Here is a 26,138-nt window from a genome sequence, read left to right as displayed (position 1 = left end):
GCTTTATCTTTTAAGCACATTTTGCTAATAAAACACCTGAACCTAAATTTTGAGAAACTGAAATGTTTTCCCATTGTAGAACTGCCTCTTAAGTAACAGATCTAAGAGCAGTTTTCACTGCTGGATAACACCAGTTGACCCAAATCATTGTAGCACATATAAGAGATCCTTTTGAAAGGTGGTTCAAGGACTTGGCGGAAATACGTTCAGCTCTTCAGATGTGCTTCCTTTATTGCTGCAAGATGCTGCGCTGTTGACATTCAGCCAGGAAGCAAGTGAGAGATGTGGATTAGTCTTAGCACTAAATTTGCACTTGCAGTCGGTGATGAACGAGGCTATTTGCTTCCGCGGTACTCTGTGTTTATGCCAAAAGTTCATTTGCATAATTTTCTTAATGAATAAGATGAAAAATGTACACTCATTGCTCTGGCAACAGAAGCCGTCTAAGTGAATGAGGGTTCAGTGTTTTGCTTCAGGAGGAGGATCCGTCCTAACAGGGTTGGAGGACGGACTCGCTTACAGTGGCTCCCTGGCGACTTTCATGACCCTTGGGGTCGATGTAAAACCCATTAAAACTTCAATGTATAATATCAATAACGCAGTACATGGTTGTCAATTACCCACCCGGTGCATGCTGGGATAGACACTGATGGCCCTGAATAGGCTTAAGAAAGTATGTAAAATGAACAATGAATGGAAGTCCTTTAGAGAATAAGCCTTCATTAAAGATTCAATTTATCTTGAAACACTTTTTGCTGCATATGATGAGTTGTGGTTGCCTGATGTGGAATTCCAGCTGGCAGGAAAAAGTGCTCAGATGTGGAGGCTGCTGTGAGAGGAAAGGCACAGTTGTCTCTTCCATGTGGACTACGGGACCATTGACCTGGCTCTACCTGCGAGGTGATGTACAGCACACCTACAGTTTAACTTAAGAGTGAAACATCTGCAAAAAAAACAAACAAACAAAAAAAAAACTCTCTCCTCTGACCCCCTTTTGTAAAGCCTATTGAGCAGCTAATGAGCTCTCGAGATGATTGGGGTTGTTGTGGGAAGCACTCGGGCAGTCGGAGGAAAAAAGACAACTTGAGTTTTAACCTCCTGCGGCCCTTTACCCTGCCGTGGAGGGGGCGAGCCTTCCGCTGATTTCTCTGTTCGTGAGGGCAGAGAGTAACAGCAGGTATTAAAAAGGACCACCGTGGTGAAACGAGTGAATGAGCGCTCTCAAACTGATTGCGCCGGCTCATAAAGCTCACAAGTTTACGTTTTTTTTCTCGAAAATGCAAATTAGGGATGTGCCATTGTGTGTGGAAAATCATAGAGTCAAGATAAAGTTGAGTGGTACTGTATTTTAAACTTTTTAGTCAGTAAACCAATCAATCAATCAACCCATCAGATCATTAAATACTATAATTTACTAACCTAATAACTACTCTAATGCGACCAATGAAGCATTGACGTGTTATTGGGCAAAACTGGGCTGCAATTGATTTGAAATTGATTAAAAGCATGCATTTTAACGTGAGGCAGCTCTTCACCCCATGGAGAAAAGTACAGCCATTTAAATGCTTCAAATCCTCAAATTAATGCTGCTAGGTGTTGAGTGGTCATCAGCCAATCAAGTCAGTCAGTGAGTGAGTCAGAGTGATCACCATGATCTTGCTGGTGGTTCCTCTGGGATTCTCCACCGGCACAGAGTTGTTGAAGACCAGCGCCCACAACAGCCAGACGGACTTCCCTATGGTGAACTTAGATCCCCCGGACTCTGAGAGAGAGAGACAGAGAGAGAGAGAAATATTAGGATGAAGAACACTGAACACACATGCTGAGTGACAGGCAGATAGGTAGGCAGTTGTAGCCGATCACAAGACAAATAAAGTAAAACAGACCACATGGCGATGTGGACACCCAAGTTCTAACAGCATGTGATTAAACTGCTGCTAGAACAACCTCCACTGAGGTCCAACGCTGACGGGCGCGAGGTCTGACTCAGGGTCAGCGTTGCTTTCATGCCGAAGGCGTTGGATTGGGTTGAGGTCTGGCTTCTGTGCAGGCCAGTCAAGTCCTTTTACACCAAATTGGGAAAAAAAAAAACTATGTTGTTATGGAGCTGGCTTCGTGCACGGGGGCACTGACGTGTTGAAACAGGAAACTCTGTCTGAAATATTACTGCATCCTTGAGCAGTGAGGTTTCCTTTAAATAGAACTAGCGAGGCCAAGCCCAAACCATGAAAGAAAAAGCAGACAGCAGGCAAAAGCATGCGAACAGAGGCGCCCACATACATTTGGCCATATAGCATGTTCTGATGTTGGGTTGCAGCGTTTGCAGGGACAAACTGTCCCACAGTGATCTGAGAACCGTCTGATGTTGAAAGTTCAAACAGAGGAGATTGAGTTAAAGACAGGGTGGAGGGAAGACTTATATGGAGTTATTAAAGATTAAACCTGGCGGCTTGTGTTGAATGCAGAATGTGCGAAGCCTCGGAAGGATGAGAGACAAAACTGAGCAGATAGAGAAATCTAATTGGGACGTTCCAGATGAAAGGTGGTGGTATACAGTGGTCAACTTTTCTGCAGTGAAAGGGCAGTTCAACTGAATGTATCAATGAAAAGGTGTAGATAAAGGAAGGAACAGGAGGATACGTTAAAGCCAACAGCAGACTTAATTTAGCTTGGCAGAAAAATGAAGCAGAAAACTTTTAAAGCAAAAGAGAGATGAAAGGAAGGGTCAGCACATTTCCCATTTACTGTAATTCTGGTGGCATCGAGTCAAACAGTTTTATTTGGTGCTGATCTACTTTTTCTCCAGTAGAAAGAAACCACAACGAAAACTGTCCTAATGCTTTGAACGCCACACCTCCATTCTGTCACGACAGAGACAAAAATCTGACAAAGATACCTCAAAACATGAACAAATTATAGTTTAGGTGGTAAATCGACCTTTAAAGGCTTTCAATGCTGTGACTAACCGTGCTGAAGTGGTCATATATGGGGGGGGGGCTGTGACCGCAGTCATCTCCTTCAGCTTTTTCGGCCATAATATGTTAAATATGTTAAAACTGGTTTGATTCTGTTTTATTTAAACAGGTTATTTTGACACGGAGGACTCGTGTGGCGTACGAGCTTCTCGCTAAGAGCTGCCAAGTGGACTTTTTGACCACTTATCATACATGGTATTTAGAAGATTAGCAGAAGAAGATGACCAGATACTGAGGAACAGAACATGAGATTAAACACTGATAAAAATGAAGAAAGACAGAAGCAGATGTGTTTTAGTGCAGAAAAAGCTTGAACTGACATCCGGTGACGAACAAACACCGACCTGTCACTCCAATTCAGTATAATTCCACTTGTGTCAATTTATTAGAAAGTAATGAGCAACATTTCCAAATGATTATTCAACATGAATGTAGCAGCAGAGGAGCAGCCAGCAAACGCTCGGAATAAACGATGAACTGACAAGTACTGTAAAAATGTCAAAATCAAGCACCACCCTGCCGTCAGTGTTTGTTTCATTAGAAATAAATAAGCCGGGTCGTGGGTGTGGAGTGATTGTTTTGACTCGTGTGGAGACAACAAAAAAGTGGGACGCTTTGCATAATTTGAGCAGACACCCTCCTCAAATCAGCCCCCCCTCGCTTACATAACTGACGAAGTGACAAGTTGGTAATAATGTCATGAAATGAGCAGCGGCGGCGGGTTGATTGGCGTGCCGGCGCCGGAGTGACTCCGTCTCTTACTCTTGGCGCTCTGCAGGCTGCGGTTGTATCCCACGGGGCTGAAGAACTCGAAGATGAAGACGGTGACAGCCACCACCGACAGGCACATCACGAACATCATCACCCACACCGCCGGGCTGTAGGGCTCTGCAACACACACATACAGACACACACACACACAAAACATCAGATAAAGTTTTAGAAGTTTGTCGTCTGTAAAGTACGAATAAAGTAAATAATTATTTGGTCCACAGTTTACTCTCTGCTCTTCCAGAGGGCCAATCAAATCAAGGCCTGCTGATTGGCTCTGTTAGGGTGTATTCACATTGCAGCAGGAAACCAGGGGCTGCACTTCCTGCTTTGGTGCAGTACCACCCCAGAACTCCTGGTGGCGCTGTAACGTTGCTAAACAGTGCAACCTTAGCTACGTGCCGATATTGCAGGCAGATCACATACTCAAACCTGGTAGCTGCATCTGCATGCTGATATTTTTCCAAGCACAAACCTTTTTTTTGTTCTGGTCTCTGGACCACATACACAACAATGGAGGCGGCGCACACAAAAGCTGTTTTTCTGCACAGCCAGCGGTGACCAGTGGCGCCTCCAGTGTTTTCAATGTAAACACGATGGCAGGCGCGCCGCTGAGGTCGGCGGCTGCAGCGGTAAGGAGAAGGAGAAGGCGACTCAGAATACAGAACGGTGGCGCTGCCAATTGGCGGCGACCATCCGAGAGCACCTTCACCGTCTGAATGTTAAACGGGCTGCATTTACATCGCGTTTTTCCATTCTACCGACCAGCCAAAGTGCTTTTTTGTTGTTCCATGCGGTGACACACAGCAAACCTAAAGACTAACTTTAAGAACACTGCAGTTTGGTCACATTTGGCCGACGGCGGTCTGGAAACATCAGCAAACAACCCCACAACTGTCACTGCATTTTAATTTGTAACAGTTTTTTTTTTCGCAGTTGAGTCCACAAGTTAAATTTCATGCATTAATTTGAGGATAAACAGTGACACAGTGGAAGGAACAGGCTGGAGAGCTGAAGACAGACTCTCAGCTGATGGTCACACCGCGTTCATGTCAGATCAGATTAACAGGAACTCAAAGCTGCCTGTTTTACTTCATGTTTACCCTCTTTGCTGCTGCACTGCTGCTGTGACACAATAAAAGATGATCCGATCTCATCTTAAGATGTTTCCTGTGCTCAGTCAGCAGCAGTCAGACTGTACACTCAAGCATTTTGCATTATTTGGTGTTCAGAAATATGGAAATATAGACATAAACCAAAATGTAGTCGATGAACATTCTGAGAGCTTTTCGCGTCTGTAATCGGACAGCAGCAGCATGTCGTGGTGGGACAAAAATACTTTTATCGAATGTGTAAAATATGAGAAACCAAGTAGGAAGGAGGAAATTCAATTCAATTCAGTTTTATTTATATAGCGCCAAATCACAACCAAAGTCGTCTCAGGGCACTTTACATTTAGAGCAGACCAGACTCTCTATTTGCAGAAATATGCTGTATTTGATGGATGGGGAATAGTTGCTTTTATTATACCTGCTGGTATTTCATGAAGGTTAACACATTGTTATTTATTGTTGAATAGAAGTATATGCAACACGTGGAAAATCATTTCATTTTACTTTCAGAAAGGAGCTTCATCCCTGAACTGCAGACAGAGCAGATGTGCACCGTGAACAGTGGAGGTAAAAGCCTCCGGGTGCCTCTCGTCTCGCCCCTCTAAAGAAACGGGTGCTAGGCTAACTGCTGCTGGAGGAAACCAGCAGATACTTGTGAGATTTGCCAAATTAGTGAGGGATTTTCTGTCGACAGCGACAACAGCGGAGGCGGCAGCTCCAACGCTCATCAGGCGGCGAGCTGAGCTGCTGGGTCGCCTCATCAACACCTCTGTCTCTCAGCGCTGCATCGAAGAAGAGACGCTAAATCAAAGTTGGCCGCGTGCTGCCGAAGAGCACCAAGCCCCGTTTACAGATACGAGGCTTTTAGCCGAGCCCCCCCCCCTGCAGAGGGATGCGCAGCGAGGGCGCAGGTGGAGAGGCTCAGGCCGTGTCCATTAAACTCGCTGCCAGACGGGGTTAATGCGGCTCAGCTGAGCCACGGGGACCGAGAGGCTGCACGTTACATTCACATCCAGGTGTGTGTTCTGTTCACACTGTTTCATTTCACTCTGTTTTTAGGATCAATTCAGATTTTGGTAGAAACACAAGTAGACTATTTTTATTCTAAAAGAATCAAAAACACTTCAAAACGCTTCTGGTTGGAGGAAGAAGAAAAAACAAATGAAAAAATAATTAAAAAGTTGACGAGTCTGCCATCTGTTCTACTTTAATAATAATAATGCAAATAAAAAACTTTTCAGTTTTAAAAGGACATGTAGCATCATTAATGATTGATGACACAGTGAAGACGAGCCTGAAGTCAACAGAAATACACAGAAAGTATTTTGCAAACACATGAAGTGAAGGACACATCGGACGCGTCTGATTCTGGTTCACGTGGCCTGTTTCAGCTGACGGGCAACAAAAACCGCCATTCTGCTGTTCATTTTCAGGAACGCTTGATGGTTTTATGTGTTTTTCAGAGGCTCTTTTCACGACATCAGCCGTCACGGCTCAGGAGCTTTCCACTTTCAGAGCTGGACAGTAAGAATCACGTCAACGGGCTTTTCAAGTGGATTCATACATATAATAAAATAATAACAATGAAGTTACCACACCTGAAGGCACTGAAGTGTAAATTTCCAGTTTATTTTACTCAATAATCTAATGCAATCCGGTGAAATACAGCAGAGTCTGACAAGATTTAATTCTACGTTATATATTTTACTGAGAGGTTCGTTCAGTCATATTTACATCATACAGGTGCAGTATTTTAGGAACAACTCAGGCCTCGACAATGATCACAGTTAAATGAGCGTAAACACTGTCGGCTCTTGTATTGAACTGTATTTTTCACGGACGTTTAATAAATTGATAACTTACTTTGCAGAGAATTTGTTTGCCAGAAGGAGAAAAGGCTGCACCAAGTGGTTCAATGTATGAGGCGAGTCAGCAGCTCTGCGGGCTGTGCTTTATTTTTACATTGTGGAGTCAGAAGCTGAACTGTGTTATTAGCCCTGAAAGACGACTTCATGTATTTTGCATTAACTTTATGAGCTATGTGCCTTGTTTTGTGATCCTTTTCTTCTCGTGTTTGTGTAAAACACGGAGATCTGAGCGCGACGCCGGGCTTCTTTGTCTCGTTGCATTTGTTCGGCGTAGCCTGAGGCCGGTGATTTAAAATATCTGATTGCGTTCTTTGGTCTAAAGTGTTTTTCTAAGCAAAGATTGCTGCAGCTGAGTTCACTAAATAGCACAGCGTCAACCAGAGAGCAGTGAAAACAGCAGCAGCAGCTTAGCGTGCATGAGATTCCTGTTTTCAAGGCCCTGGTTTTCAAACCTAATTCATTATTTTCATTGGAAGTTTTTGAACAGTGCCCTGAAGCGCTGGACACAGCACTGATTTATTGAATTTGTCTGCTCATTTTTGATTGTGGTCCCATCAAAATTGGCTTGGCAGAGGAAGTGTGTAAATAATTACATGGTGCGCTGCGAACACTGAAGGTTGCGTTTGATTTATTTTCCTTTACTCTGGCGGGTGAGGAGCGTGAAGCAGATGCGTGCTGTTTTCAAAGTGCTGTCAGCCTTGAGTTAAGATCTGACGAGCTTTATTGTTTTATTTCGCATTCTCTCTCAGCGACTCTGTTTCCAGCAGCTATATATCCACTCTGGACGACCGCAGTCTATTTTTATAGCCATATTTAATCAGGGGAAGTCAAGAGAAGACATATGCTCTTTATCAATGATGCCCTCTTTAAAATTCACGCCTGGGAGCTGCCAGGTACAACCACAGTCTGGTACTGGTGCCAGTCGCTTTATCCACTGGAGCAGATGGGGTTAAGGTTGGGGTTAATGAGGTTCATGTGCCCTTCCTCAAGGGCATTTGAGCAGCGGTCGCTAAGTAAAGTGACAGCATTACTTATTCATCTTGCTTGCCAACATGTTCCCAGCAGGTCCAGGGATTCAAACAGGTGACCTTCGTACTCGGAGCGCTGAGAGTCACAGTAACCCGGAGAAGTGGACTCATGTAGAGTCCCGCTGAAGAGGAGGAGAACCACGCTGTGACCCCGAGTGCAGGCTTAGTTGATCCAGAGCAGCACGGGACAAGGATACAGCATGTATGAAATGTGCCCTGCTACATCACATTAACATAATAATGTGATTACGGACAGTAATTAGAGTGAGATATCCTCTAATTAAAACATTTATATGGAACAATTAATATCCAGTTTCCTCACGGAACATATGACAACCAGAATATTTCCACTCATAGTCTCCCTCCTCTTTCTGTCATGATGCTAACACACATATGCACATGGGTCACTTATTATGCAAATATCATGTGCATGTATTATCTAACCTCATTCACACCTGGAAGACGTGCACAGGATATTTGCATAATAAGTGGCCCATGTGCACATGTGTGTAGAGGTAGCTTCTTTAATGACTTTGTACTTTCTTTACAAATATTGCCATAAGAGTACAGCTGTTCGTCTGGGCGCTGTAACACTGTGCAGCGTATGAAGGCGTTTACCCAGAGGTTAAATCCCACTGCTGCTGCAAAGGAAGTTGCTTTGTGTCCTTCTGTAGAAAGTATTTTAGACGACAAAACGATGGCAGAGAGAGTGAAGCATCTTCCTGTTGGAGGATCTTTGTTGTCAGGCAGCTGGACTCCTGTGTGAAGTCCAAAATGTGGTGAAAACTGATGCCCTTCAATGAATCCTACCTCAGCAACACCTCCTGTGACCAGACGAATATGTGAAGATATGCTGTTTATTCGTGCTTCGCTTTCCTTAATTGTGTTATGAGAGAATTATTAGCACGCCTGTGAGCAAAGCCGCTGTCTTTCCACCAGAGTGGCTCCTAAGAACTGGGAACAACCGAAATGCTGAGCACTTAATAAAACACACTTGTCAGGTGGAAAAGCTCATAAAGTTGCTGTCACATAATCAAGGCTTGACACCCACATTAGTCAGCGTTCATTTTCACTCATTAATACGGTTTTTAATCCCAAACTATGATCACAGCAGCTGACAGTTTGAACCATCTGAATGTGTTTGCGTCTTCTGGCAAATTAATCAGCAAAGGTGACGTAAATTTGACTCCGCTAACGATGTTTTCACTCGCCGCTCTCTAACGAGCCTCTGATTCCACCTCCGTCGTCTGTTTCAAGCATTCTGTCCCAGACTTGTCCATCCTAATTGGAGGGTTACTCTAAATATCCTCTTGTGGTCTGGAGGCTTAAAAGTTTCGGATATAAAACTTGTGGCAGTGTGGACTATGACCTGCCCGGAGCGCTGGCAGCCAATGAGAGCAGAGCTGAGAGTGATACAGGGCAGAGTGAGCTGAGTCTGTCTTTGTTGTTCTGATTACACTCGTGTTGAATCACATCGGTTCCTGTGAGATTCGAGGTCCTGCAGAATCATCTGCTGTCTGTTTGATCCTTAGGACACGAGGGAACGAGGAGGAACAGGACTAATCATAGCAATACAAAACCCAATAATGGAGATACCTGTTATACATGTTGGCCGGCATATCAAGTTTTTAAAGGAAACAAAAATACAACCACACAACTGCTGTCAAATGCAGTGCTCTCACCGTCCAGCAGGAAATGTGAATAACTCTAAAATCAGAAAATCAGGCTGGATTCAGAATGGATGAGCTTGTGGTGCAAAAACACAAGTGCAGAACAAAATCATTGCTCAGGTTATTAGTGACACCTGTGCTGGTCCAGCTATGATGAGTGAATATAGCCGTTTCCAACTAAATGTGGTGCAGATTTTAACCAAATCTGAAGCAAAATGGCAAAGAAAAATGCTGATGAATTTGTGTTTCCATCTCTCATTATGCGATTATTAAAGGTAAAGTAAAATGTGTATAAAAATCATGATATTGCAACATATTGTCTAATTTTTGGTGTTTCCACTCAGGTTCTTTATTCACAAGTTGAAACTGTGCATATGCACTCCTGCACTTCTTTTAAATTGTTGTATTTTACTTACTTACTTACACTCATTCTGTGTAATCTATTATTTTTACCTATATTTTATTATTTTATGCTGTGATTTGATGCTTTATCCTTATTTTTATTCTTATTATACTCTATTGAACCTCTGGCAGATTAATCCCGTGGCTTTATGCATTGTCTTATTATCATTATTAAGTGGGTTTTAGTCTACATCTTATTTTACATGTCTATTCTGTCTTTTCTCACTTGGTTTATGTGATTTCTTTCCTGTGAAGCACTTTGAGCTGCAACTCCTGCATGAAAGGTGCTCTACAAATGAAGTTTATAAAATAGGTGCGCTGTGGAAAAGTTCTGTTCAGGTGCTGTATTTAACATCAGGTAGCACTTTTTCGCCACTCTACCTCAGACTTACTGACTGGTTACTTGTAAAAGGCTAAATATATATTTCTGAACTGACCACAGCTGGAGTCACAGAGAAGAAGCTTTTGTTGAAGAACAACCTGGTGGTTTGGCCTGAGAGGTTTGCTGCTGCCTTTTCTGGAGACTTTTATCTCCGAATTGCCAATATGAGTGACAGCCCAGCTGCTGCCGATGACCATCCTTCCCAACACACACACACACACACACGAACACACTCTCCTTTCACTTCTCTACACTTGTTCAATCTTCATGTCCCTCTTTACTGGGTCCCTTGACAGTTTAAGTGTTTGTTATCATCCAGGCTTAGACTTTGTGTCCTGCCGTGCTCTCCGGCTGCCTGGTCTGTCTGGGTCTCTGTGTTTGGAACAAGGCTTCTGCGCCTCCGTCTCCAGCTCGTTCTCATTCACTGAGTGTATCGAGGTGCTAGACGAGAGACTGAGCTGGACTCATTGCAGCTAATCTAAAACACAGAGACGTGTAGTGTTTCCATATAGTTATTTGTTAAGGAACAAACATATTTCTATACGTTCTGTCTCTTTGCACCTTACATAAAAAACGTACTGCAGCACACGCAGACTCACTCTGGAAACTCGAGGTAATGCAGCGAAGTTAACATTCAAGGCCGGACATGGATAAAAATATCTGAGTGTCTGAGTCCTTTTTCTTCTATTTTTCTTCCTAATGCCTACCAGAAGCTTCTGAGAGGCTTTTAATGCACACAGAGAGTATAGAAGGTGTTCAGAAAATGCATCTTCCAGTATTTCAAGAGCGAGAGAGTGTAGGACCGACAGACCAGAAGCAGCGATGTGATGATGAAATGGTATTTTCTTCTTTACTTGTGCAACACTCAGTCCAAGACTTTTTCCTACATGTAACCAGTGAGAACTCACTCTGTCCAGTGAGCTCAGTTCACCCTGCAGGAGCAAACGGCGGCGAACATGTTTGACGTGAAAAAAGCTCCTTTGTTAACAAGCGTCTCGACTGCAGAACAAGACCAGACAGAGTCATCAAACATCTGACCAGTGGCAAGAAATGCACCGTCACAGAATGTCAAGTTAGAAGACGAGAAGCCCAAAAAGGCGGCTAAATATTTAAACAGTCACACACGACGAAAATGTTTTATTCTCCCAGAACTGACAGCTTCCAGGAGCTCGACAGCAGAGTCTGTGACCAAGATCAGAATGATCCGACTGAAGGAGCCAGAGACGCAGTTCACAACATTATGGATCATTAGCTTTGAGCTGGTCACGGCGGCTAAATCATGTTTATGGTAAATAACTGTATAAAATGGTGATGCTGCCCACCACTGCTAATGTACAGCCTCCAGGCCCTGAGGGGAAAGGTTCAGAATGCTTAGAAGACCAAACTAAACATTTACTGAAACTAAATCACAGTCAGGCGCCAAAATAAAAGCTGCTTCATCGTGCAGCAGTACAGCAGGAACATTAGAAAATAACCGCCCAGCTATAGCTGAGTGTGTAAATTATATGTTTGATGCAAACACGGAGAAAAGAGGCCGCCTGCCTCGTTCTCTCTGCTGTTAGACGTCGGGCTTGCTGGTCCGACCTCAGGCCCACGGAGCCTCCACCCGCCCTCACCCTCACATGAGTGAATATCTGGCTCAGAGAACTAAACCAAACCACTGTGCAGCTAATGTTAAATATATAACTTAAAGCTTTCTGCAGAATCGCTTCCTGCTTGCGTCAGTCTTTCCTTCGTTTATTTGATGCTTTATGTGTAGCTAACCACACTGCCCTCCCCCAAAAAACATCCCTATAGCTGCTTACAATTTATAATACAATCCATACTTATTCAGGCGGCGCCCTCTAGTGGCCATAATAATTATGACGGAATGAAAGGAGGAAGTCCGGTAACGTGGCACGAGGAGTGTTGAGGCTTATGTCGCATACGAACATTTACTTCCATATAAATCTTGAGTTCAGTAACGAACGTGTGTATTTCAACCCAAAATATGATATTTTCCTAAACCTAACCAAGGAGTTTTGGTTTTAACCAACGTGGAGCAGTAGTTTAAGAGGAGCGTGAGTCATTTGGGAGTCATAACCTATTCTGTGGTTTCAGCATGAAGACGGGTCGGTTAATGAATTCCTCTTGATTTTCTTCAGACCTTGCCTGATTTCCTCTCTCCTCCTTTCCTCTTGTCAGCTCTCTCTTCCTCCACCCTCTGTAACCAGCTCTGGTCAAACTGCTGGAAGGTTTTTGGAAGGTCCTGCCTCCTCACTTGCTTCACTTCTTTCCTCACTTGATTGTTTACCTCACCTTCCACCTTTCTTCACATGTTCCCGTCGCCTCTTACCTCTCCCTGGTCATGCTTACCTTTTCCTTTTTTTGTCTCTTCCAACAATCCATCCATCTGCGTGCACACACACACACACACACACACACACACAACCATGCAAAGCCGCAGTATAGAATCGCTTTTGGCCCTGTGGCCCGGTGGTGTTCAGATAAATCGGCCTTGGGAGCCTTGCACCTCTGTCCAACCATGACGTGTTTCAGATTGTCTCCTAAATCTCCTCTGACAGATGGAGAGATGTACTGCTGCAACTGTGTGAGTATGAAATGGATCCCTTAAGGAGTGTGAGGAAAAGATCAGGTCTGTGAGGGGGGAATGTAAGTTGACTGCTGAAGTGGACTTCAGCTGGTGTGAACTAAATTTTGGTAAATAAGAAAACTTTGATTCGCTTTTATTACGGGAGGATTTTCCAGGTTTGTTCTGCCATGAAATGAAATAATACTGACACCACAACATGCTTAAACATTTAAAGTAATAGTTTGACATATGCTCGTTTGCTTTCTTGCAGGGAATTAAAGGAAAAGATCAAACCTGTCGCGTCCATTAAATATGAAGCTACTACCTGCAGCCGGTTGGCTTAAAAACAACAAGAAAAAAAACAAAAAAAAAAACACAATTTGTCGTTTTTTTTTACCTGTGGATGGAGCCACGCTAGCTGTTTCCCCCTGTTTCAAGTCTTTATGCTAAGCTAACCTATTGCTGCTGGCTCCAGCTTCATTTTTAGTGAACATGTGTATCAGGTAAGTGTTTCTTCTTATTCATCTTCACTGAACTGAATCTAAAGTTGTAGCGTTGCTTTAGTATCTTAAAGTGGATGTTTTTATTCAGCTATCGGCGCTTTTTTACTGATTCTTCATTTTGTTTCTCATATTTTCATCCGAGTTAAAGCTGATGAAGGCCATAGAACAACAGTCCTGTATATACCTGAACATATATCTGTTTCCTGCAAGTCCTGTGTCTCTCCACAGCTTTTCTGCATCCTGTTCATTAATAGATTATATAATAACTGCACTTTCATTAAAAAAAGATGCGTTAAGTGAGTGAGTGTGTGATAAATACAACGAACAGTTTGTTAAATAAAAAACATTTTATTACTGAGTTATTTTTCAGCAAAACTTTAATTGTTGTCTTCTGATTTATTATTTTTTTCAATATCTGTGTTTCACAAGTCTGATACTAACAGAATATTTACTTTGTTCCTCTCTAAGTGTAAGTTATAGAGCTTAAATATTTCTTTGTTAACATTAAGGAAATTAGTCCAAATCCATCTGCAGATTTGACAGATTTTGAGATATTTGCAGGTCTCTTCTTTAGGAATTTGAAGCTTGAAGGTTATGATGAAGCTGGAAGCATTCAGTATGTCCTGTAGCAGTGTATTCACAGCTTTTCAGCACAGATGGAGGCTCAAAGAGCGGTCGCCTGAGACGCCGCTCTGTGCTAACAAGTCATTTTGCTACGGGTTATAGTCTCATCTGGCCGGAACAATGCAAACACACAGAAACACAGACGTTCAGACACACACACACACACACACACACACACACACACACACACACACGCACGGCAGCGTGTCAGCCAGCCGCTGCTCAGATTAAAACATCTGAGAACATCTGAAGCAGCCCGATCGCTCCCTCTATCAAAGCCACTCAACCTCTCCCTCGCTGTTTTCTGTTTATATTGGTACATGACTCTCTCTGTAACCCCCCCCCCCCCCCCCCCCCCCCCCTCTCTCTTTGTTTTAATTTCTCTCTGCCTCCAGCTCTCGCCTTTCATCTCTCCATCTCTCCATGCTTGGAAATGTCTGGAATTAGTCTAAGGAGATTTGTAAATTAAGAGGTGTTATCTTCGGAGAGGCTAACTTTGTCTGAAGCGTACATTTCGCTGCTTCGCTGTGGGAGCTCATTTGGATGCTGAGGATGTTCAATCTGAAGTCCGGGTTGGCTGCTCTGCTTTGAGATGTAAAGTCACGAGTGTGAACCTTTTCATGTGGGAGACAAAAGCTCGTCAGAAAAGGCCTCCTACATAATTGAGAGTCGTTTACGACGCGCTGTACAGGGTTATGTAAGTGTCGTGCTGTTGTTGTACACCACGCAGGCCCGCATCTTCAGATCAAAGGAACAAAATGACTCTGTAACACTGCAGCGCTGCTCATTAACAGCTCTCGATGAGGTTTCTTCCCTTTTTGGGTTGATTTTGCTGACAGCCGATGTGTGTATGTGCACGTATATTCCACCCTTTCGAAAAGGCGCATACTCAGGCCGACGTTCACGTACAGCTACGTGGTTTTTGGACATGTGAAATTTGATCTCATGACACCGCTTGTGGTTTTTGAACATTTTACATACAAACTTTCTGAAGTTTCAAAATATGAATTCAACATTTCTCTTTTTCACAAGAGCGACAATGAAAACGGTTTTAGTGAAAGTGGAAAATAAATGGTTTTCAGTGTCCTCTGTGGTGAAAACACACCATCACGCAATGTTCAACGAGTCGACAGAGACAGATTTCCTCAACCACACTGGCAGAATGCGAAAGAGGAGCCACGGGGTTGAGTGCCTTGCTCAAGGGCACTTAAGTCACAGTCATAAAGGAGGAGCGAATTTCAGGTTGTGTTAAGTCGCACTGCACAATTTAACCTTTCTGCACAACGCATGTTTGTTCACACTGTACGGATCAGATGACGAGCCACAATATGGCTGCTTACACTGACCGTAATCCTGGTCAATTTCTGGACTAAAACCAGACTTAATTCGTGTTTGCCCAGGTTTAGGGCAAAAATAGTAATCAGCAATGGTGATAATGAGACAATAGACCAGCTTCTCTCACTGTACATCACTTTAGATCCTCACTGACTCTTATTCAGGATGAATATTTTCCGTTAAACTGTCCCCAGTTCGGCAGCATGTGTGAGATATTCCATACGTCACTTTGGGTTGATTTGGTTTAAGCGAGTGTTGACGATACACCAAAGCCCGCGTGAGAAAATCACAACAATGACGAAAATAAAACTGTGAAATTCCCTTTTGGTTTGATTCAAAAACACAGAAACAGTAAGTAGGACAGAGAGAGAGAACACAGCATGTAAATCGACAAGCTGGGACACACCAGTGGGTGTGCACATCTGAAATAAACCCACCTTGATCTAAATCAAGGATACGTTCTTTCTGCTTCATATTGGACACACAGTGGATGACGGAGGGGACCTGCCTTTCAGCTGCACTGATAAAGATTTCCCACTTTTTCCTCATGAAGTTCGGTTCATCTTGCAGCAGGGAGCCGAATGTGGGTTAGCAGCAGCTGATGTGAGTCTGCAAATAAACTTTTTTCCAGATAATGGAGTTCATCGTGCCTGCTTTACAGCTGTGCCTGAACGCGCACATATAATCCAGGGTGTTCAGATTCAACACGCTCTCAAGCTCCATGAAAAACGTCCACTTTTGTTTTCGTCTTTTCTTTGAGCCTCTGCTGAGTTCCTGTCTGTCAGGAATCGAGCTGTTGACTTGAATTGACTCGACTTGACGTGTTTATTATTCTAGAAAAATGCATGGAACAATTATTTTAGTTTTCTTTGAGCTATGATGTCTGACACACAGGAGGGAAATTAATTACTGTGAAAGTGTAATCTGACCTCGCTCTGGATGTATTCTCAAGGCTGAGATTGACTTTATTTAGATTGACTCAGCCGCTTCATTATGCCCATTCTGAGCTCCCGCAGGTTAATTTGCGTTTCGTATAATAACGCAGTGTGAATGTAGCCGAAGACAAAGACTCACCGAGGAAAGCAGAAGGCGACACGGTGCCGTTGCTGCGAGAAACCATGACGCTGATGCCGGTCTCCACAAATGGAACGGAGAACTCTACGACCTCCGACCTCTCTTCATTAATGGTGAGAGAACCGATGGCCATGTCCGCCCTGTTGGAAACCACCTGGAAAACAGGACGCCTGAAGTTAGAGCGATTCCATGTGCCTCATAGAGCTAAAAATAAAAAATGTTTGAAGGAAAAGTTCACAAAATATCAAAAAGCATAATTTTCTACCAAACAAGACAATGTTTAAATCAGATCTGATCAGTTGAAACCCACATTATTGATGTCCTGCATCAGTTTCATGCTGTACCCTTTATTCAATTATTGAGAAACATCATCATGTTTGTGAACTTTCCACCCTCCTACAAAGCACTGCGTCAAGACTGTGCTGTGCAGAGCAGAGCAGAGCACAGGAAGAGCCTTTGAAAAGAAAAATCCAGAGCGCTCTTCCTCAGTGATGTTTGAAAAAAAGACACTTAATAGGCTTTGCCAGTGAACGGTATGTAAATTCGAGTGTGTTTCACTTGTCTTTTGTCTCGGCGTGCAGCCTGAAACTGGGCCGCGTTCCTCCTCAGAGCTCTTCCGACAGCTGTAAATGAGGCTCAGGTGGTCAGAGGGCGAAAAAGTGAGGGGATTCACAGCTCTGTCGTGTCTCACCTGGCAGGAAACAGAGGTTACCTGACGGCAGAAGAGGGACTGAGGAGGTTAGAGGAGCTGGCTACGCACCAAAAGTTCATTAGTCTGAGTCCTGGCCTGGCCCCAAAAGTCTGTGAAGACAAAAGGCTCTGCGGTGCCTCAGCAGACACCACTGAGACGCCTTTCAGCAGACTCTTAAAGCCACATTACTTCTGTGCTCGCTGCTCACTGACTCACTGTTGTGTTGATGCACTGGCCTTCCCACTTATCACCGGTCAATCAAAGAGTAGTGGCAGCATGGCGGTGTCTTCATCTTTGGGTTTTTCTCTTGATGCAATTTGGGATTCTGCAGGGTTTTTTTTTTCTTTGTTCAGCCATGATGGCTTTTACTGCTCCTGCTGGAGAGCCAAAGTGAAAGGAGGGCAGCCACTCAAGCTCCTTCAGACTGTAATACGGTTTTAGTGGTCGCAGGACAAAGAGTGCCACAAAGGTGTAGAAACGACAGAACTTCAGCTCACTTCTGCTGTTTATTGTAAAGAAACGGAAAACACATCACTAACTAGACTAGACTAGACTGCAGAGACTTAAATCTGCCTTCTCCAGACCTTTAAATCGTCTCTGATTTGTTCAACATTTTCTATACAGTAACTAACATGAACATATTATCACAATGTCAAGTTCAATGCATGAAATAAAATGTCAGGTCAGCGGGACTGTCGGCTAATTTCAAACTTGCTCAACAGGAGATTCAGAATTGTGAACATTTAGTCGCCTTGCTGGGTTTTGACAGTGTGATGCTGAAAACTGTTGCACGTTCAGATGATGTTGCTGGAAGCAAGTGTGTGAAAATGGTTCAGTTTGGTAGCTGACGGTCAAAGTTGTGGATCTCAGAGCTTTGAAGGCATCGAGCTGCAGAGTTTTGTAATGAATTTATTCTCTCTGCGTTGCCATGAAACGACAACATAACACAATTACATGATATAATTAAATATATGTTCACTGTGATGGATAACCGATTTAAAGCAACTTTCAATCTTTGTGTATCGTATCATTATTCACATCACAATTCATTAAAACACAACGTCTTAATCATGAAATTAATGGGGATTAATGGCTGGCTGAAAGGCAGGAAGGAGAATGCCATGAAGGAAAAACAACATTCTGTGGATGAGTGCAGGAAGAAACTTTTCAGGTTTGCTTTGTAAAATCAATAGTTTGTCTTTGAAGCCCTCAGGGACACTTTCAAGTACAAACCTTCCACGGGAGCACGATGACGCACAGGTTTTACACGTCTGATATCCTGCGATTAGCCGCTTTTCTGCCTGTCGAGATCAATCAAGCCGTGATAATTACTCCATTTAACTCAACCAGGTCGTTTAAAATGTTTGAGTACAGTCTGAAAGCAACACCTGTGACACTCCTGTTCAGGAAGTGCTTCATCACTGCACAGACGTCACACTGGGAACAAAAAAAAAAAAAGCTTGGGATGACAAAACGTTAAGGACGTAGTAAATTAAAGGATAACTTTCGTTTTTTACAACCTGGACCTTATTTGTAGCATTAAATACGCCCATTTACGCCCAAACTTGTTCATATTCCAATATTTAGTTATGATATGCTGGTGCTATTCCCCTCTGAGCCATTGGTCGGCTAGTTTAGCTGTAGTTTGGCACAGCTTTGGTTCGTTATTGCGTATTCGTAGCCGACCGCCGCAGAGTCAGCCGTGTTGTGGCTGGCTGCTCGCAGCGCCCGGCGTTCGGTAATGACATCATCCACGTCAGAGGTAGTTGCCTAGAGACGCCGGATGTTGATAACATGCCACCACGGGCTCAGAGGGGAATAGCACCAGCATATCTTAACAAAATATTGGAATATGAACGAGTTTTGCCACAGATTATGCGTTATATAGAGGCTGCGCATGGATGCCCCGAGTACTCGCATTATACGGATATATGCGCCGCTCCTCTGGGGCTAATTTCTTCAAAACGACTCCAAATGCCACCAAAGATGTCTGGGTGAGTAAATGGGCGTATTTAATGCTACAAATAAGGTCCAGGTTGTAAAAAACGAAAGTTATCCTTTAAGGCTGAATGACATTCTGAGAAAAAGCAGAACTGATTGTCCGAGCGTAGGCTTTCACTGGAGGACACAGAACAAATCTGAGGAGGAAATTTTACTTTGTCAGGATGGGAGTGGAGATTAGTTAATAGAAAAGAACACGATGGGAGTAAATAGAGTAAGAGGAGGACGTCTGAGGATAAAAGAATGAACATGAGACAAAAGCAAAAATGGGGCATTCCTTCGTCTGTGAGAAATGTTTGGTTTGGATGAACAATTAAAGCCACAGGTAGCAGGAAACGGCCGAGGCCGAGAGGATGTGAGATGCAGCAGTTTTCACGCAGAATCAGCCACTCCTGTTCGTCTGGAGGCAGCTGTGGATGGACAGAGCCGGGCCCAGGCAGGTTATTACGCCTCGATGTTCTGCACATAACGTACAAACACTGAATGGGGGGACATCAAAGGTAGCAACAGAACCGAATCAGTGTTTCTGCAAAAAGAGTGAGAAGGAGCCACTAGACGCTGACGCTGTAGTGTTAGGCTGCACATCACGCCTCTTTGACATGTCATGTAAACTCACACACACAGTCACAGCAGCATTACGCCAGCGCCGTTTGCTGCTGTGCTAAAAATCAAAGCCAGCTTAATGACGGCTCTTTTTAACGGCAGTATTGCAGAATCTCTATAAAAGATGTTTCTCAGACAGAAGCCTGATGGAAAGAAGTGACACTTTTAGTGTTTGGTTGATGCACACGCAAACACACACATTCATTCACACAGACAGAAATCTGCACACACGATGTGTGTGATCCTGCAAAACTCTAACCCTAAAGCTGGATTTATACTTCCAGCATCCAGAGGTTACATGTTTATCGCTAATATTCTTTAGCTAGCTTGCACACTCTCAGAAATCCAACTGCAGTGCCTGCTGGGGTCACAGCGGCCCTGTGATTGGTCAGCTCAGACTGCTGTGATCTTGCAAAGCCAAGAATGCAAACCGGACGTCAAATGTGATCCAGGAAGTCCAGTTTGAGAACAGATCTGTGACTCTGAGGCTTTTTTCACATGCAGCGGCGCTCCTGAAGACCTGTAAACAGTGTGTAAAGGCAGTGTTCACCTTTACCTGGTCTCAGAGAGTAATAACAGGATGTGAAACGGACAAAAGTGCTCAGTAAAGTCCAGTCGTCAGGATAAAATGTTGGTTTTGTGCGTTTCTGTAATCCACGGATACATTAAATTTGTCAACTGTAACAGGCATCAAAGTGACGTAGTTCAGATTTCCATGTGTATGAGCTGACAGCTGGGTAAGGTGATGGCCAAGCTGCAGACCGCTGCTGGAGCAGAGCTTATTGGATTAAAGGGGATGTTTTGAAATAAACATCAGGACATTTTCCAGCAATGTTTGTGGCGACTTTAAGACAAAACATAATCTTTTCCGAAATCTAACCAAGTGTTTTTTTGCGTTTAAACAGCTTGAAAACTGAAACATAAAGAAATAAAAAGTTTGAACATAAAGTTTCAACACATCTGTGATTCACAGAAACGAACAGTGCCAGCATTTATTTTGCCGATTGTGAGTATTCCCGTTTATTTTGCTTGGAACCTGCAATTTGTGTCCACTGGGGAGCAACCCGGGGTTCAGTGTCTTGACCAAGCATGCTTCAACACCCCCTGGACAGGAGGAGGTGGGGATCCAACCTCCAACCATCAACCCCAACCTCAGCAGGCGACCTGCTCTGCCTGCTGAGCCGCAGCCCCTGCATCCCCTGTCTGACCCCATGTTAAACCAGCTTCATTAGTGCAGCCACCAGAGGGGGGCTGGGAGCACGGGAACAGCAGAGTATTTACCAGCACACACACTCACACACACACACACACGCACACACACAGAGTCATGTACAAACAGCCTGTGTTGTCCTCCCGCTCTCTCTGTGTTTCCAGCACTAATCTTTTCGACAGCCTCACTCCATATTTTCTCTCGTCTTCCTCGATTCGGGTCCAATCCTCTCTCGCTGGGTCGAGTTTTAAAGGATTTGAGGCAGGATAAAACAAATTTCATGGGGGCCCTCGAATCAAAACCCCATTTTTGTAAACACGACAAAAGCAAAAAATAATAATAATAAAAATAAAGGAATGAGAAAAAGGACAATGCTACTGTACAGGAAAATCAAGAATTAAAAACACAGCTACAATATCTCAATGAGACAAAAAAGGTTCACGGTGTGTCTGCACACGGCGTCTTCCTTCCTGGAACTGGGAGCAATGCGAGCTGGACCCGGGTAAGTGGCTGGATGAATGGATGGTTGGATGCATGGAGCATATCACTCAACATATATATATATACTGTCTTCTTATACTACAATGAACATCCTCACCTCTCCCACCATGCCGTTCCACTCCCCATCAATGTTCTTCCCGTGCCTCCCATTAGTCACCAGGTAGAGGTCGTAGGTGAAGCCCACAATTTTCGCCAGTCTCTTGAGGACGTCGATGCAGAACCCTTTGCAGCAGTGCTTCATGGGCCCCGCGCCGTCCACCACCAAACTGAGGAGACGATGTGAGGAAAGACAGATGGGTGAGGTAGCGAACATGCGTTTAAGGTGTTTTATCAGGGACGTCTTGACATGGATTGACTGCTTGGCGGAGAGGGTGCTGCCCGGGGAGCGAGAGAACGGACAGATGAGTTCCTCAGAGACACAGGGAGAACATATCGTGAAGACGAGGAAGGTATGAATTATCGGAGAGTTTGGAGAGGCAGTGCTTGACAGGTCGGAGAGTTTAGGAGGAAAAGTGCTGCATTATTAAAACTCCATTTTGAGCTCTTGGATGTCGTCTAATTTAGAGAAGTTCTGCAAAGGCCCTGAACGCCTCTTTCCTGTGAGGCGTTATCCAGGGAACACTTCACCCTGTGAGCCTCCTGAGCAGGTCGCACGTACACCAATCCAAGTATGTTGATATTAGTCAAGTGGCTGCAATGTCCTCCATCAACTGTCCATACCAAGCGCCCATCAGAGTGTCCCTGAGACATGTAGCTATGACAACCTCTCTGCTCTGTTACCTAGCAACATGCGCAATTGGCAAATTGTTTTTTTTTTTTTTTATTACACAAGCCAAAATAATGTCTGATTTATTGTAGCGGGACACTTAACCACTCAGGACTTATTCAACATTTCATGCAGTTGTAAAACATCTTTCTACAAATAAAGTGTTGACTTCCCATGGTCATGTTTTTTATGCCACAGTGATGATTCTTTCCTTGTTTTTGTGCAAATAAACTGAAGACACTGAAGACATTATTACCACTGCTATTACATGCTGCTGTAATGCCCAAATTTCCCCATCTGGGGATAAATAAAGTTTTATCTTATCTTATCTTATCTAGTTCATAACATAACATGCATTTCTGCTTCTTTAGCCATTTACTTACATAACATGATCCCACATGATGTACAGCAATACAGGTGCTACATTATATACTGTATGTTTTCATACATGCACAACAAATGATTTGCTAGCGATTCGGGTGCTTCAGTAAACGGACGCATGATGTCGCAGCAGTGTTCCCCAGAGAATAGATAAAAACAGGAAATTAAATGAACTGACATCACCTCTAAGTGATTAGCAGACTGGTCGGGTAAAGCAGCAATATTTCATTTTTTAGCCACTTAAGAGCAGCTCTGCTACACTCACCAGCTAGTTGCTAACCTTATCTGTCCACTGTGGCTGAACAGGTTGCGATCAGTGGGTTTATCAGAGTTTTATCAGTGAAAACAATGAAAACCATGAGCTGCACAGCTGAAAGTTGTCTCTGTGGGTTTGTCGATATGAGCAGCTGTCCTACAAAAACAATCACTGATATCAGTAATATCAAAAACGCTTGTTAATTAGTGCATTTTATTGTTTTTTTCATTATGAGTGAAATTCCTAGGATTATATATATATATATATATATGGTTCATGGTGATTTTGAAGCCCAGGAGCTCTTTAACTTTATGTTATTATGTGGTACGTGACCGTTTGAGATTACATGTCAGATGTGTGATGTTGTCCTCATCAGAAAAATGCTTGGTTGTGTACATTTTAAGCATTGTACAAACAAATCATGACCTTGTTGCTGATGACGAGAGAAAATAAAAGCATAACGCATCTCATCCGCTGCACTGCAGCAACATCAGAGGAAACGAGATGTAATGAGCAGAAAAAAAGACTTAATCAATGAAACAGTAATTATGTAAAATGTATAAGAAACATATTTGTAAAAAAAAAAAAGAAAGAAAGAAAGACATACAAGAAAGATAAGCCCTGTAGGAAAAAAAAAAAAAAAAACAGGGTCAAAGCAGGTTGATTAACAACAGAGTAAACGCCCGTCTCAGCCAATAAAATTGATGGAGGATGAACTCGTTATCTTCCTATTGGCCAGGTCATGTGCTGGCAGGAAGGAAGCTTATCTGGGATAGACCAGGAGCCTAGAGCGCACATACACACACACAGAGACACACACACACACACACACACCTCCCCCTGACTTACACATACATGAAACAGGAGAAAAACTGAATTCTGAATATCTTCTACTGCATATTTTATATAATATACAGACGATATAAGAAAATACAAGCTCTCTTCAGTCACAGAGAAATCAGTTTACGGCATCATGTTTTTATATTTCATATGAAGAGCAGGGAAGCTCACTGTAAACGTGCTGCTGGTGGGGATGCAGCTGGGATCTCTTGCCCCGTGATTAAAAATCTGATTTGATTTGATTTTCTAAACTAAGTTATGATTATATGGATTGATTAAAAGATAATTAACCTTATTTTCCTTTGTGGTTTCAAGATTTTATTATTGTTTCAATGAACAGCTGCGAGAAAGTCATGTCCTGTTCTCAATTACGCACTTTTAGGTGGTGCCACGTGACTTTTAATGCATCTTTAGCTGCTGTGAGGAAACTTAATTTTCTTTGTGGGATAATTAGGTTATTTTGTGATGTTTTAATCTATTGATCCCAGGAGGAAAGTCTTTCTTTAAGCCGGCCCCTCTCTGCACACAGCACCTGGAGATGGTAAAGATTTGCTGTCTTGTTCATGGATGCTTGGCCAGACATTTCAATTTCACAAAGGATCAGAGCCCGGAAACTTCTGGTTTCAAGATGCTCTCTATTTCACCACTTTTTAAACTTTTCTACTTTCTTCTCAGGTTCATAGGCTGAAAAGGATTGAGAGGAGATCCCACTAGGAGACATCAAGGTTAGAAATCAAGTGTTATATACAGAACTGACTGCTCTGTATAAAACAGTTTCAATCACTTCTTCGATAGAGAAATGTGAAATTATTCTGTTTATCCCTGCTTATGTCCATGACAAACTGCCTGCCATTTTCTTTGGTGACGACATATTGCCTCTCTTTTCACACCTGCAATATTGTTTTTGTTTTTCTTCCATCTTTGCTTTTGTAATGCTGGATTCTGAACCCCTCATCTTCCTCTCTCAGCGAGTCAAAATAAACGACCAGAAAATGGCCTGAACACCGCTGTGGTGATGAGGGAAGTGCGCAGGCGACATTCCGCTTTAATGGCTGTAATGGGCACGTTCGCTGTTGTTAAAAGCCAAGCAGGTTCAAAACAATCGTCGTCAAACCTCTATTTCACAGCACCAAAAGAGTGATGCTGTGCAGGTCTCAAGAATTAATTTCTGGGACTAAGAAAGAACTTTTTCTTTAACTGTGTGTATTTAGAGGCGGATGCACTTAAAAATTTAGTATTTGTGCAACCATGGAGATTTTTTTTTTCTGTTTTGGTGGTAAGAATATTAACAGCCATTACACATCGATTATTACTGACACACCAACCATTAAGAGCTGAACCTTGCAGAGTTTGGATACAAATGAAAGAAACACGACGCAGCAGTGACGAAAGTGTTTGTTTCATCTCTTAACTTGACGGCTGTGTCTGCGCTGTGTTACCTGGTGTTCATGGGCATTCGACAGGGTACAGAGTCCCGGATGCAGGAGCTGGTGCCCGGGTCAGCCGGTTCCACGATGACAAAGGGCCGCTCTTCCAAAGTGACCACCCGGAGGTGCTGGGCATCATCCAGAGGCTTCAGGAAGGAGCCGTAACGGGACCAGGGATGGTAACGCAGACGCAGGTGGCCGTTCTCCCACCAGCCGACCTGGATGGGAACAAATACGCAAACAAAGGTGCTCAGGTCTCCACCGGCTGCAGCTTGGAAGCTAATTGTATCACCTAATCGCTTAAGGGCATTCAATCGTTCGCAACTGGACCTCGTCAGTTTGTCTTAGAAGACGTTTCGCCTCTCATCCTAGGACTCTAGGACTAGAGCTGTCCTATCTAGTCTGGTGAACTGATGAAGCCTGCTCGGATGAAAGGCGAAACGTCTTCTAAGACAAACTGGCGAGGTCCAGTTGCGAACGATTGAATGCCCTTAAGCTTACAATGACCTGGATGAATGAGAATATTCACAGGCATATCACCTAATACAACAGCTAAATATCTCACACATCCCAGTAAGGCCACATTTGGTCACTTGCAGGTGAAAATATGTTCCAACATCTAGGTTTTAAAACTAAATTATTCTTCTCTCTCCTCATGTGTTTCATATCTACTGTGCTATCTACTGATAGAGGAACACAAGTCTGCGTTAGATGTCCAAAATTGGCTCCTCCAGGGTGAATGTGGTGCATTATGCTGCATCCCCATCCTTGCAAGGGCCTCAAGGGACAACAGTACTAATCACAGAATAACAGGGACTTGACAACTCTGATCAACAAAGGGCAAAGGGTCTTGGTAAAGGGTGTTATATATGGTACCTCAGCCCATCTAATCACTTAATAGCATATGATCACTCTATGAGTCTTCTGTTAGCTGAAGCTAATAGTGGTATGCTTCTTTTTCTCATCCTCTTCAGCTGCATGCCTTTTCCTGCACAGTTAATGTTTCAGAACATCAACTCTGGGCTGTGGAGGACAGTTTCAGTTGTGAGGGAGATGTAACTTAACTGCACAGTGTATCTGTGTGGTAAAATGAGCAGCAGCATGCTAACTGAGCTGAGTGTTTTCATGCTGCAACATGGTACCCTG

The 26,138-nt window shown here is 43.4% G+C and overlaps 1 protein-coding gene across 1 annotated transcript in view; it reads right to left on the bottom strand.

Moving 5' to 3' along the window:
- Positions 1-26,138, bottom strand: part of grin2da (glutamate receptor, ionotropic, N-methyl D-aspartate 2D, a) — a 116,705-nt gene that overhangs the window by 27,366 nt on the left and 63,201 nt on the right. Inside the window, exons 8-12 of the mRNA XM_041955926.1 lie at positions 25,005-25,210; positions 21,420-21,588; positions 16,317-16,470; positions 3,738-3,863; positions 1,650-1,762 (exon numbers count right to left, since the gene is read on the bottom strand). Of these exons, the coding sequence (XP_041811860.1) occupies positions 1,650-1,762; positions 3,738-3,863; positions 16,317-16,470; positions 21,420-21,588; positions 25,005-25,210 (768 nt within the window). The remainder of the gene's footprint in view (positions 1-1,649; positions 1,763-3,737; positions 3,864-16,316; positions 16,471-21,419; positions 21,589-25,004; positions 25,211-26,138) is intronic.

Source organism: Chelmon rostratus, chromosome 16 (genome assembly GCF_017976325.1).
Source record: "Chelmon rostratus isolate fCheRos1 chromosome 16, fCheRos1.pri, whole genome shotgun sequence".
Lineage (NCBI taxonomy): Eukaryota > Metazoa > Chordata > Actinopteri > Chaetodontiformes > Chaetodontidae > Chelmon > Chelmon rostratus.
Note: the sequence above shows the minus strand (reverse complement) of the source record. Positions and strands in the feature narration are given on the sequence as shown.